Genomic DNA, 14,687 nt, shown 5'->3' with positions numbered 1-14,687 from the left:
CCCGACAGGCGTCCAGTCAGTGACAAGTCGGCAGAGGCTCGCGAGCCTCAGCATGGTCGGACTAACCAGAGTGACGGACCATCCAAGGTCGGATTAGAAGACTACCAAGAATTACTTCACCGGTAGAAGACACACGGCCAGCACCCTACACCTGGAGCCGGTGCTACCTGAGGCCCCTTTGGTTTGCAGAGAGTCTCGCGGTTCACGGTGTTGGTGTGGGTGACGGTGCCCGCCGCGTCGGGGCTGCTCAGCGGCGACGCGGCCGCCGCCAGGGAGCTGCCGATGCCGCTGTGCGTGCCCGGGGCCGACGTCTCGCTGTCCCCGCACTACGAGCTGCTGTACGTCATGCAGGCCTCGTGCCTGTTCGTCGCGACCGAGGGGATGGTTCTGCTGGACGCCTCGCTCCTGACGCTGATGCTCAACATCGCTGCCGAGCTGGAGGTTCTCAACGACAACCTCGTCTCCATAAAAGGCACCGAACGGCCGAAGGACGAAAAATGCTGTCATACAAATGATCGCTATCCGTACTCGAATGACAAGCGTCTCAACAGTAATTCCAGTTCCGCGGACGACACGTACCTTCAGTTAGTGGATAACATAAAACACCACCAGCATATCATAAGGTAAGTGTACTGCACGAAAATCTCTGTGTTATATTCCTTGTCCTTCCCTTCTTGTGTTATTTCTTAACTATCACCTGTCACAGGAATAACTAAATTAGCAGATCATTCTACAGCTGTTTGGCTCTCTCCGTAGCTCACAGATTGTACATTGTCCAGGCAAATGTTCAAATGTGTGTGAAATCGTATGGGACTTAACTGCTAAGGTCATCAGTCCCTAAGCTTACACACTACTTAACCTGAATTATCGTAAGGACCAACACACACACCCATGCCCGAGGGAGGACTCGAACCTCCGCCGGGACCAGCCGCACAGTCCATGACTGCAGCGCCCTAGACCGCTCGGATTGTCCTGTCACATTAATGTAATCACGTGTCAAAACACTCGCTGACCATTGCGTCGCGGGATGCCGCGAGACGTGCAGCATGGGAGTGAGCTTCTGGAAGGTACCGACAGGGATGTAGAGGCATGCCGACTGCATTGCCGTCACCCTTCCCCACATACCAGGCATGAACAGCCCGATCGAGGTGGTCCCACAGATTCTCGACTGGATTTAAATCCGACGAGTTTGGAAGCACTTTCGAAATGGCTAAGTCTGTAAATTGTTCGCGTGCCACCGTGGTTAATGTAAACCGCGCAGGGGAAAATGGCGTTGCTCAAAACCAACGCTCAAATGGTTCAAATGGCTCTGAGCACTATGGGACTTAACATCTGATGCCATCAGTCCCCTTGAACTTAGAACTACTTAAACTAACTAACCTAAGGACATCACACTCATCCATACCCGAGGCAGGATTCGAACCTGCGACCGTATCCGTCGCGCGGTTCCAGACTGAAGCGCCTAGAACCGCTCGGTCACACCGAAAACCAACGCCGAGGAAACAGCGGCACACCACAGGCCATAAATGACAGGTATGCTGAGATGTGTACACGCGAATAGACGTGCAACTGTCGATCGACTGACCACCCAGATGAAGCAAGGGGCTACCAACTGTCTCCTCAACCACTGGGCGTCGAACATTGCTGCGTACGCGTCTCCGCCGCAGGAGCCCGTTTCGTCCCCCATGCTGACTTCCGTTCATCGTTGATGACGGCTGGAATTTGGATGCCAATACGTCCATTGGATGGTGACAGGTGGCGTTTTGAGATGAATCACGTTTTATGCTCCATCAGACAGACGGCCGCTGGCGTGTATGGCGTGAAACTGCTGAAAGCAAACACCCTGCAACCAGGAGGAAGCGCTATTTTCTGGGTGAACTCAACTGTCTACCGGGTCTACCGACTTCAAGATCTCGCTTTCAGTGGCTACAGTTGACAGTGTACGCGATAGTTCTGGAGAAAGTGTTGACCCTAGGTATTCCCATATCGTCTTGAGTTTTGAAAACTCCTTTCACAATTTGTAGCATGCTGAGGTGTTAATGTGTTTCCTGTTTCGCGAAATTTGACCTCATTTAGATGGGGAGTTAATCACAAAGTTATCATTTTAAATATCTCTATACTAATTAGAACGAAGTTTCACACTGAAATCACTGGCGGTTCTCGACGTTCGTAATTATTCGGAAATGATTCGTTTGGAGTCCTACGTTTACTGAAACATTTTTGCTTTCACAATCTTAAAGCTCCACCCATGTTCATTTTCGCTACTAGTTACGATAGAAGACGTTCACAAGTTTTCCTGTGGCGCCCCTCTCAGGTTAGCTGGTGTCGCTTCGGCCTTAAATCGGCACTGCCTGCACGCATATTCATCCAGCGTGGCGGAACCTTTGTGGTTTGCTTGCTGGATGTCACACAGATAGCAGTCTGATATAAGCCTTTGGATTTGGTGACTCTTGGTTATTTATTGAAGCTGCTTCTCACTTGACATTACGACACCGAGTGGACTCCGTTATAGATCTGCACACCATACTGGCACCTCTGCATCAGCAGCCATCAACATCACAGTGTCCGCCCCTGGTAGCTGAGTGTTCAGCTCGACGGAATGTCATACCTAACGGCCTGAGTTCGATTCCCGGCTGGGTCGCAGATTTTCTCCGCTCAGGGACTGGGTGTTGTGTCGTCCGTATCATCATAATTTGATCCCCATCGACACGCAAGTCGCCGAAGTGGCGTCAGCTCGAAAGACTTGCACCAGGTGAACGGTCAACCCGACGGGAGGCCCTGGCAACACGGCATTTTTAACACCACAGTGAGTCTAAATATGAAACACGTGATTAATTAAATGACGAATCCACTTCTAAAACGCCACGATCATCTCGTACTGAAAACAGCGATTACAAATGAAGATTTTTTTAAAATTTTATTATCGATGACTGCACTAACACACTGAAGGAAGAAATGGCAGCACCAAGAAGGAGTTGTGCGACATAATCGGAAGTTGGTACCAGTGTTTCTACATCTGAAAGATGGCGTCTATTCCAGTTCCGCGGCAGTTTCTTAAGAGTGGCGCTAGTAGCGCCACTATGAGGCTGCTAATTAGGTTTACATTAAATACACAACCAAAAAGCCATTATTAATACTCCACCGAATTTCGTCGACGTCATGTAACAGGGCTACGAAAAGCTGGATGTTCCTTCTACGATACTGCATAAAGATTTGGCAGGAATGTAGCCACTGTACATGACTGCTGGCAGCAGTGGTCACAAGAATGTACAGTCACGCCCCCGCCCCCCCCCCCCTTTCAACCCGGGCCCCCTCCAGCCACGTGACACTACTGAGATGGAAGACTATCGTGTTCGACGTACGGCTCTGGCGAATCGCACTGCATCTGCAGAAGCAATTTGAGCAGCAGTTGGCACCACAATGCTAGCCACTTAGCCAACGCTTCGACTGAAGTAGTTACATACTGAGCAGCACATAAAGCACCTCAACAAATTTGACTATAGTTTTCTTACAAACGATCGAGTATATATGGATAAGCTGGGACTCGTGTTCGCTTATTTCGACCCCTCTACCACTCAGCAAAGTTTCTATGAAAGTGGAATGTGGCACTTGGCGTGTTCTCCTCATGACTGTTAGAGATCGATTATTTCAAGTACAGCTTCGAGTCACAGGCCCCGTAGCGTACATTCCACCCACCCCAAACCACCAACATTTGCGACTTCAGTGGCGTCAAGCGAGAGCTCATCAGAGAACAGGGCGGAAGTCTGTTGTGTTCCCTGATGAAAGGTGGTTCTGCGTCGGTGCCAGTAATGGCGGTGTTTTGTTTAGAAAGAGGCAGTCGAGGACCTGCAACCAACGTTTCTGCGTGCTGGGCACACTGCACATACTCCTGGAGTTATGGGCTCGGGTGCGATTTCGTATGACGGCAGGAGCACTCTCGTAGTTATCCCATGCACCGTAACTGCAAAACAGTGCATCAGTCTGGTGATTCGACCAGTTGTGCTGCCATTAATGAACAGCACTCCAGGGGATGTTTTCCAACAGGATAGCGCTCGCCCACATACCGCTTATACTACTGTTCTAAACCAATATGCTCTACCGAATGTCGAGATATTGCCTCGGTCTGCACGATCATCAGATCTGCCTCCAATCGACCTCATATGGGAGACATCATTGAACGAGAACTCCAGAGTCATCCATGCTTAGCATGAACAATACTTGTACTGACCAACCAAGTGCAATACGCAAGGAACTCCACCACACAAACACATCCGGCACCTCTACAACATAATGCATACTTGCATTCAAATGTCAGTGGTTATAAATGTACCAGCATTTCACATTTACAATGGCTTGTCTCGCGCTTACATTGACCTGTGATCTTACGATGTTAATCACTTAAATATGTCACCTAAACAAATGTATTCGGAAAATTTCATTGCTCTACGTTAATTATTTTTTTGTGTAGCGATTTTTTTCGGTCAGTGTAAGCAGCTTATGTGTTGTAGCCTGTTTTTAATACTCATACAATGTGTTACTTTTTTTGCACTTCCATTTTCTATCAACATGAGCAGGAGTGCCGATACAGAAACTTTCGTCCAAATCTGATAGAACTGAGGTCCAGTAACTGGTCTCATTTGGGACTCTGTTAGTTGACAACTCCGAAGCTTTCTTCAAAAAACAACAGAAACATTCCGTAAACCTCGGTCAGAACTAAGACACTACAGCTGTTTGGTTTGTTACAGGGACATTAACGATCTAGTCACGATGTATTATGCTAGTACACGTCTTAGCGTGTATAAGAAAATAAAATTTGCTTAACACGTATTGTGACTTACATGCGACGTTGCTAATGACTGAAAACATAACATGCAAGCATTGGTAGCTATGTTTGTATGAATTTTATTTTATAGTTTCTGTGATCACTACCACGTTCTCGCAAAATCACCAATCTGATTAGAAACGGAAACCTATAAACTTTTAAAAAATGCAGCTAGAATAATATGACAGAAAGGCAGTAAAACTCATTTCTCTTATTTGAAGCTCAACCATATATCTTCGAACTTGATACTTCCGCTCCGTATGGTTCCGTTGCAGCCGAACGATGGAACTGGAGTCCCTGATGAGCGGACCCACGCTTATACTCCTGTTCTACAACCTCGTCTGCATCTCTCTCAGCATCGTGTCTGTCGCCGTGGTGAGTGCACATACTAAGGAAAAAAAGTTTGTTACTATGAGTATGTTGGTGATAAGTCATTCATCTGTTTCGTCGCCTCGTCAGAACAAGGAAAGATTTCTTGCTCAAACATTTATGAAGGTAGCTCAAAAGACAATAAATTTATCATGCCTTTACGCTCAACAATCTTCATCCGAATATAATTTCTTGTGTCATCACACGTAACTTGTGACTATGTGCCATTGTTCCCTGATACCGCAAGTATCCTTGGTCATCCTTTCTTACCTGACCTTCCCCCATCCAGTAGACGTATTAATTTATTATTATTACATAATGTCGTATTTGAAATTTTCGCACAGTTTTCACTTAGGTCCCCTACCATAATAATTCGATGAATTTTCTAATAAAATTTGAATTTCCCCCCACTTTTGCACAGAGCAAGTGATCCATTTCAATCAGTTTGGCTGTTTATTTCATAGCACAAGTGGGCTATTTCCACAGTCTAGTACCTTTTGCATGTCTTTCATCTAACAGTTCTGTAGGGCTGAGGGGAAAATCTGGCGACAGTGCAGCCTTGGCCATTACGATCTTTACCAACAGTACAGGGCTATTACAAATGATTGAAGCGATTTCATAAATTCACTGTAGCTCCATTCATTGACATATGGTCACGAAACACTACAGATACGTAGAAAAACTCATAAAGTTTTGTTCGGCTGAAGCCGCACTTCAGGTTTCTGCCGCCAGAGCGCTCGAGAGCGCAGTGAGACAAAATGGCGACAGGAGCCGAGAAAGCGTTTGTCGTGCTTGAAATGCACTCACATCAGTCAGTCATAACAGTGCAACGACACTTCAGGACGAAGTTCAACAAAGATCCACCAACTGCTAACTCCATTCGGCGATAGTATGCGCAGTTTAAAGCTTCTGGATGCCTCTGTAAGGGGAAATCAACGGGTCGGCCTGCAGTGAGCGAAGAAACGGTTGAACGCGTGCGGGCAGTTTCACGCGTAGCCCGCAGAAGTCGACGAATAAAGCAAGCAGGGAGCTAAACGTACCACAGCCGAAGGTTTGGAAAATCTTACGGAAAAGGTTAAAGCAGAAGCCTTACAGTTTACAATTGCTACAAGCCCTGACACTCGATGACAAAGTCAAACGCTTTGAATTTTCGGTGCGGTTGCAACAGCTCATGGAAGAGGATGCGTTCAGTGCGAAACTTGTTTTCAGTGATGAAGCAACATTTTTTCTTAATGGTGAAGTGAACAGACACAATGTGCGAATCTGGGCGGTAGAGAATCCTCACGCATTCGTGCAGCAAATTCGCAATTCACCAAAAGTTAACGTGTTTTGTGCAATCTCACGGTTTAAAGTTTACGGCCCCTTTTTCTTCTGCGAAAAAAAACGTTACAGGACACGTGTATCTGGACATGCTAGAAAATTGGCTCATGCCACAACTGGAGACCGACAACGCCGACTTCATCTTTCAACAGGATGGTGCTCCACTGCACTTCCATCATGATGTTCGGCATTTCTTAAACAGGAGATTGGAAAACCGATGGATCGGTCGTGGTGGAGATCATGATCAGCAATTCATGTCATGGCCTCCATGCTCTCCCGACTTAACCCCATGCGATTTCTTTCTGTGGGGTTATGTGAAAGATTCAGTGTTTAAACCTCCTCTACCAAGAAACGTGCCAAAACTGCGAGCTCGCATCAACGATGCTTTCGAACTCATTGATGGGGACATGCTGCGCCGAGTGTGGGAGGAACTTGATTATCGGCTTGATGTCTGCCGAATCACTAAAGGGGCACATATCGAACATTTGTGAATGCCTAAAAAAACTTTTTGAGTTTTTGTATGTGTGCGGAAAGCATTGTGAAAATATCTCAAATAATAAAGTTATTGTAGAGCTGTGAAATCGCTTCAATCATTTGTAATAACCCTGTAACAATAATTCCACTTAGCAGACAGCGAACACTACGAGTGGCGTTTGAAAAGTCCTTGCAAAGTCCGAGAGATGACACCACTGGTGCGTATCGAGGTCATGTTTAGTTAGTAGCATTTTTTGAAAGAACGCGCACCAAGCTTCAGCCATATTGGTCTATTTCTTTGTGTTTGGTATTCGACTGATTGTCAAACAATGGACGAAGAATAATTTCGTGTGGTGATTAAACATTACTTTATGAAAGGAAAAACGCCTCAGGAGACTAAAGAGAAGCTTGATAAACATTACGGTGACTCTGCACCTTCGATTAGAACAGTTTATAAGTAGTTTCAAAATTTTCGGAGTGGCCATATGGGCACAAGTGATGCTGAACGTTTTGGACGCTCTGTGGAGGAGGACTCCAGAAATCATTGATAAAATCTATGATATGGTGACGGATGACAGAAGAGTTAAGGTCGTGAGATTGCTAGTGCTGAGATCATCTCGAATGAACGGGTACATAATATTTTGCATAAACATTTGAACATGAGAAAGTTACCCGCAAGATGGGTTCCGCAATTGCTCACACTTGACCAAAAACGGAATCGTGTGAAGTGTTGCAAGGATAGTTTTCAACTGTTCAGGAAGAATCCGCTGGACTTTAAGTGTCGTTTCGTTACTTTGGATGAAGCATGGATACATTACTATACTCCTGAGACCAAACAACAATCTAAACAGTGGGTTACCAAGGGAGAATCTGCACCAAAAAAGGCGAAGACCAGTCCTTCGGCCGGAAAGGTTATGGCGACTGTCTTTTGGGATTAGGAAGGGATAATCCTCATAGACTATCTGGAAAAGGATAAAGTATTACAGGTACATATTATTCATCGTTATTGGACCGTTTGAAAACCGAGCTGCAAGAGAAAAGCCGGCTATTAGACCGTAAAAAAGTTCTTTGCCATCACGACAGTGCACCAGCACACACCTCAGCAGTTGTGGTAGCAAAATTAATGGAAATAGGATTCCTACTAGTTTTACATCGTCCCATTCTCCAGACTTGGCTCCCTCAGACTACTATTTGTTCCCTAATTTGAAGAAATGGCTGGCAGGACAAAGATTTTATTCAAACGAGGAGGTGATTGCAGCAACTCGTAGCTATTTTGCAGGCTTGGACAGTTCCTATTATTCGGAAGGGATCAAAAAATTAGAACAGCGTTGCATAAGTCTAAGAGGAAACTATGTCGAAAAATAAAAAAGGTTTACCCCAAACACGTAAGTAGTTTTTATTTTTGCACGGTCTTTTCAAACGCCCCTCGTACGCAGACATCAAAACAGTAGCTGAGAGTGCACCTTCATCGAATGAGTCATCAAGGCTTTCCCTGCATGCAGCCCGAAACACATTTGATTAAGTGGATAAATTAAGCTCTAGGAGGTACGTGCCCGTAATGCTCCAAACGTTCTCAATTGGGGTTAGATTCGATGACCTTACTGGCCAAGGTAGAGTTTGACAAGCACGAAGACAAACAGTAGAAACTCTCGCCTTGTGCGGATGGGCATTATCTTACTGAAATGTAAGCCCATGATGATGCAACAAAGCGGAGCATTGAATATCGTGGACGTACCGCCGTGCTGTAAGAGCGCCGCAGATGACAACCACAGGGGTCCTCCTATGAAAGAAAATGGCTCCCTGGCCATTACTCCTGGTGGTCGGGCCGCTTTCAACTGGTATCCCACAGGGGCGTCTTCAGGTACGTCTTCTCTGGTCACTGGGGCTCAGTTCCAAGTAGGACTCATCACTGAAGATCACGTCAGTCAATGAGATGCCAGGCAGAAAACGTACTCAAAAGTATTTATCCAAAAAATTATGTAAAGGGTGTAATCTGCAGTATTTCAAAGTACTTTAAGTGTGCTCAAAAGTATCCGAATGATCTGAATTTTTTCGCCATATTTGAAAGTATTTGTCCAGAAAATGGCATAAAGGGTGTAACTTGCGGTATATCAAAGTGTTTTAAATGGTGAGTAAAAGTATCAGAACGTTCTAATTTTTTTGCACTGTGTTCTTAAGTATTCATTCCAAAAATTACGTAATAGGAGTAAATTGCGGTATTTCAAAGAATCCGGCTTACTAGACGAGGGATTGAAGGAGCTACGATGGATATCATCAGTTCCACATAGACTTATCGAACTACCGAAAGTTCACAAAGATGAAGTGCGTTTATTCTCCATTGATAGCAATATTTGTGTCCTCATGTACTCCCCTGCTAAATACCTGAAAGATTTGCTTAACCCTAACGGGAAATGTTCATATCATATATTCAAATCTGTTGATTTGTGCGGTACTTTAACAATTTTAAATTAAAGATACCTTCTGAGCTAACATCGCAAAGATGTTCGGGCTCACATGCGGTTTGTCTTCGTCGAAATGTCTTGGCTCAAACTCTTCTAGGGGTTGAACTGCACGTGTCGCATTACAAGCCCTAAATTAGACACTTGTGACCCTTTTGTTAAATTGTCTGGCTGATGGCAAGTTTGTGAAATTGTATGAAACATACAAAGTTAATATAACATATAATAACATAATAATAATAATATCCGGAGCTAAATTAACGACCCATAAATGATGTAGGCCACACAGTTGCGATTTGGTTAGAATAATGTTTATTCAGAAAGAAAACTAATAGCGAAAGTGGTCGTATTAGAGTTACTGTTACAGTCGAGCGCATATCCATTTGACACAGCTCGATCATTCACAATCTCGTCGTGAAATACAAGTCCAATACTCCACATCGTTATCTATGCGAGAGTTAGAGTTCACACAAGGCGCGCGGCTCCTCACCGCTCAGAGACTGTGTCCCGCGATACCACACAACGCGATATTTTCTAAGTCGTTTCGCTTTCCAGCTACCCAGAAGACCGACTGTCCGCTTTCGCGTCTGCACCAGCACTGTCTCTCTGCCCTGTCTCTGGCCGCGTCTCCCGCGTGCTGAACATCATCGCTCAATTGACTTCCCTGCAGCCGTCCATCTGATTGACTACAGCTTATTCTACATTATTTTACATTTTAACATATTTAAATAATCAAAGCTTGACCACTTTCATGTTCTAAATAGAGTAACAATGATATCGATTGTATGATAAACGTTTAATTCTTTTACTTAAAACCAATACAAATTCCTTCTTAACTTTGAATGTCACGGTCAGTAGCCTTGCACCAATGTCCTTTCTAATAAATAAACAAAGAACAAAAGTAACTATTATGCAATAAACTTTACAACAAATATTCTGTTACCTAATGATTCAATAAGGTGTCACGTTGTCATTGTTCAATGTGTTTTGTGTGGAGGAAATGATGATCTGATGCTTAACTGAAAATAGTGATAATTTAAATTTGCTATATCTTTTAAACAAATAAAGTTACAGAGTTGATATTTGCAACATGTGTCTTTTAATGATCCGCTTTTATATGAACTGTCGATCGTTAAGATCGACCAAAGCGATCAGATTTTACCTTCAGATCTTTGTTACAAAACCTCTTACTTTCATTTTAACGGCAAATCCAAAAACTATTATAGATATGATCAGTATCCAAGTTTTATCGGGATCACCATGAAACTTTAAGAAAGATGATAGATTAAAATTACTGTGGCTTCATTCCCTGAATTACTACAGAATTAAATAGTTTTCATAAATGTTTCCCTTTATGGCCGATCTTATAAAATGAAATGAAGTCCCATGCTTCTTTACAGAGCGTAGGGGAACGGTGCGGGAGACCCACACCGCTTTATTAGACAAGGTCCTAGTGGAGGTGGTTTGCCATTGCCTTCCTCCGACCATAATGGAGATGAATGATGATGATGAAAACGACACAACAACACCCAGTCATCTAGAGATACGAAAAGTCCCTAACTCAGCCGGGAATCGAACCCCGGGACCCCGTGCTCGGGAAGCGAGAACGTTACCGCGAGACCACGAGCAGTGGACATAGCCGATCTTAGGTCCGCCTTATTTAACGCTGCTACGCCTCCCTGGGCACGAACAGCTCCTATCGGGTTTCCCTGTGACATAGGTTCTCATCTGTCTCACTCTTACCCTACAGCACTTAGGCCTGATCACCCTGACCTCATTCAGTACAATAGACGCCTGTGAATCTCCCCATGTCGTGGCAAATCTGCGCTCTTTGTGCCACACGGTCCTGGACGACAGGATTCTTTTCACAATTCCTGGAAGTCTGTCTCTTTCAATCATATACTTAAATGAGAGCGAAATACTCGTTAACTCACAACCTATATCCTAGTGAGCTTCGATGTTTTCTCTCTTTTTATCAGAGGTCCTTTAGAAGAATCCTTAGAGCCTATTGGTCAGAAATTTGACCTAAAAACGACTAATCTCTTCAAGTATGCCTTGATATCGACATACTTTCTATTCTACTGTGGCTACTATGAGCAGATGAAGGAGTAACCACGGGGATTCCACTTGCATCAGCTGCCGCCAACTTATATACAGGGTGTTACAAAAAGGTACGGCCAAACTTTCAGGAAACATTCCTCACACACAAAGAAAGAAAAGATGTTATGTGGACATGTGTCCTGAAACGCTTAATTTCCATGTTAGTGATGTCTTGATTGGGCCCCATGTTCTTCCACCTACGCTCAATGGAGCACGTTATCATGATGTCATACGGGATACTCTACCTGTGCTGCAAGAACATGTGCCGTTACAAGTACGACACAACATGTGGTTCATGCACGATGGAGCTCCTGCACATTTCAGTTGAAGTGTTCGTACGCTTCTCAACAACAGATTCGGTGACCGATGGATTGGTAGAGGCGGACCAACTCCATGGCCTCCACTCTCTCCTGACCTCAACCCTCTTGACTTTCATTTATAGGGGCATTTGAAAGCTCTTGTCTACGCAACCCCGGTACCAAATGTAGAGACTCTTCGTGCTCGTATTGTGGACGGCTGTGATACAATACGCCATTCTCCAGGGCTGCATCAGCGCATCAGGGATTCCATGCGACGGAGGGTGGATGCATGTATCCTCGCTAACGAAGGACATTTTGAACATTTCCTGTAACAAAGTGTTTGAAGTCACGCTGGTACGTTCTGTTGCTGTGTGTTTCCATTCCATGATTAATGTGATTTGAAGAGAAGTAATAAAATGAGCTCTAACATGGAAAGTAAGCGTTTCCGGACACATGTCCACATAACATATTTTCTTTCTTTGTGTGTGAGGAATGTTTCCTGAAAGTTTGGCCGTACCTTTTTGTAACACCCTGTATAAAGAATTTCGAGCTGGAAACCCTGGTATCAGCCGAATGGAAACCTACCTGTCTGTTCCAGTATGTTGACGACAACTTTCTGATATGGCCACATGGAAGTGACAAGCTGAATGACTTTCTCATACGTCTCAGCTTTTATACGCCAGAACATCAGTTTTACCATGTAAGTCGAAGTGAGTGGAGTGCTTCCATTTCTCGATGTCCTGGTGAAAAGAAAAGACGATGGCACGTGGGGCCACAGTGTGTACCAGAAGAAGACGCATGCCGACCTATACCTGCACTCGGACAGCTGCCACTGTGCGGTGCAGATGAATGGCGTGCTCAAAAGATCGGTACAGAGGCCTCTCTGACAGTGAAAGTCTCAGTCAAGAACTTGAACATCTGATAACGGTGTTCCTGAAGAACAGCTACGAGGACTGGCAAATTTCTTACTGTACAACTGGCAGAAACAGAAGGGGAACACCAGAAGTATGTCACCATTGCATTTATTGCTTTTTGTGGCTCATTATCCAGAAAATAGGACGAACTGTCCGGAAATGTCTCGTGAAAAATGTCTTCCGTGCACCAGATAAAAGCCGGCCGCTGTGTCCGAGCGGTTCTAGGCGCTTCAGTCCGGAACCGTGCTGCTGCTACGGTCGCAGGTTCGAATCCTGCCTCGGGCATGGATGTGTGTCATTTTCTTGGGTTAGTTAGGTTTAAGTAGTTCTAAGTCTAGGGAACTGGTGACCTCAGATGTTAAGTCCCATAGTGCTCAGAGCCATTTGAGTCACCATCTAAAACACGTCACTGCCGGTTAGTGCCAAAGACGACCTCGGATAATGGATATCCAGGGACTATCAGATACCCTGCCAATGTGGTAAAACGCTGCGTACTGCCGAAGATCGTTGTCGAGAACATCAACGGCACACCAAATTCGAGCAGCCTAATAAGTCAGCAGTCGCAGAACATTGCCTATCGGAATTACATGGAGCGGATTACGGCCATACTAAAGTTCTGACACGGATGTCTAACTTATGGAACTGCGAAATTAAAGAACCTTATAAGATCCGATAAAGGGAATCGCTGATCGATCGTAATAGTGGCTAAACCGCTATTAATCTGATTGAGAAGAGGTTGGAAATACCCCACAACGAACCGATTTCGGGGGCGTGCGGAGGAACAACTAAGTTGCCGCCAGCATGCGTACGTGGGCGCCGAGTAGGATGGATCTGTCTTTCGGCGGATGGACTGCAGCGGGAGACACAGGATGCGGATGGCGGATAGAACGGCAGATGGGAGTGAGGGGAGAAGAGATAAAAGCGCCATGCGCGCCCCCAAGCGGTCAGTTTATCAGCGCACCAGACAATGGGAACGTTGTCGCTTGCCGAAATAATGCGCCCGTTGGACGCTGACATACGGTCGTTCACCCGTGAACTGTTTATTCGGGAAGTACGCCGAGAGAATCTGAAGAATCACAGATCTAAACATTCATGGTGGTGTCTGTTTGTTCTATATCGTGTCTCCCTACCACTTTCGTGCAACGACGCTCTGAGCGTGTTTTTTAGGGAATTGACTAGTTTGAACCTGGGACCTGTTGCTGGTAAGGAGACGCCAGACCACACATGACATGTAGAGTTCAGAAGAGTTCAGTGAGACTAGCGATGATATAAACAAATACTTAATGATTTCAGCGTCAGCTCCACTGCACTCCCTGTAAAAGAATCTTAATACTAACTAAATTTAGTGGAAGGGGTTCAAGGCTTTCCTATTTTTAGTTAGCTGGTAAAATAACGTCGAAAAAGCAGTTAAGTTTACCATTGGAAATTTTATTCTACTCACAAAACATTGTTTCTAAATTGCACTATTGATAAAAGGAAGTGTTTTAATACAGGATTGGAAAAACCAACTGCATTCAACAAAAATGTGAACGAATATTCCCTGAATGGGTTTCCAAGTTCTACAGTGGATCGAAGGATGACCTATGCCATATCACATCTATAATCTGGGTTTAAATTAAGTTTCACAAAAGAGAAAACTATCAAAATGGTCTACAGTGACCCTCAATTATGTTTTTAATTACTTATCTAACTTGTCGTAAATTACAGTGGCTGATATGGCTTCTCAATAACTATATAACAGAAAAATCATAGCGTTTCAGATTTTTACTTCAAGTGGAAAAAGTGAACACCATGAGCTTTAATTGACGATCGACGCTAGTATTACGCAAAAAGGGGATATAACAGATGAGACTTCTGCAGTTCTGAGTGAAGCCTTATGCGCTCAAAAATGCGGCATCGCGTGCGTTCATTGCCTTGTCGGTGTTCGTCA

General features: G+C 44.6%; 1 protein-coding gene across 1 annotated transcript in view; it reads left to right on the top strand.

Moving 5' to 3' along the window:
- The first annotated feature begins 340 nt into the window (after positions 1-340).
- LOC124715741 (odorant receptor Or2-like) overlaps positions 341-14,687 on the top strand; it is a 52,235-nt gene continuing 37,888 nt past the window's right edge. The window contains exons 1-2 of the mRNA XM_047243118.1: positions 341-623; positions 5,098-5,197. Coding sequence (XP_047099074.1) covers positions 346-623; positions 5,098-5,197 — 378 coding nt within the window. The 5' untranslated portion in view covers positions 341-345. The remainder of the gene's footprint in view (positions 624-5,097; positions 5,198-14,687) is intronic.

This window comes from Schistocerca piceifrons, chromosome 1, assembly GCF_021461385.2.
Source record: "Schistocerca piceifrons isolate TAMUIC-IGC-003096 chromosome 1, iqSchPice1.1, whole genome shotgun sequence".
In the NCBI taxonomy this organism is placed as follows: Eukaryota; Metazoa; Arthropoda; class Insecta; order Orthoptera; family Acrididae; genus Schistocerca; species Schistocerca piceifrons.
Note: the sequence above shows the minus strand (reverse complement) of the source record. Positions and strands in the feature narration are given on the sequence as shown.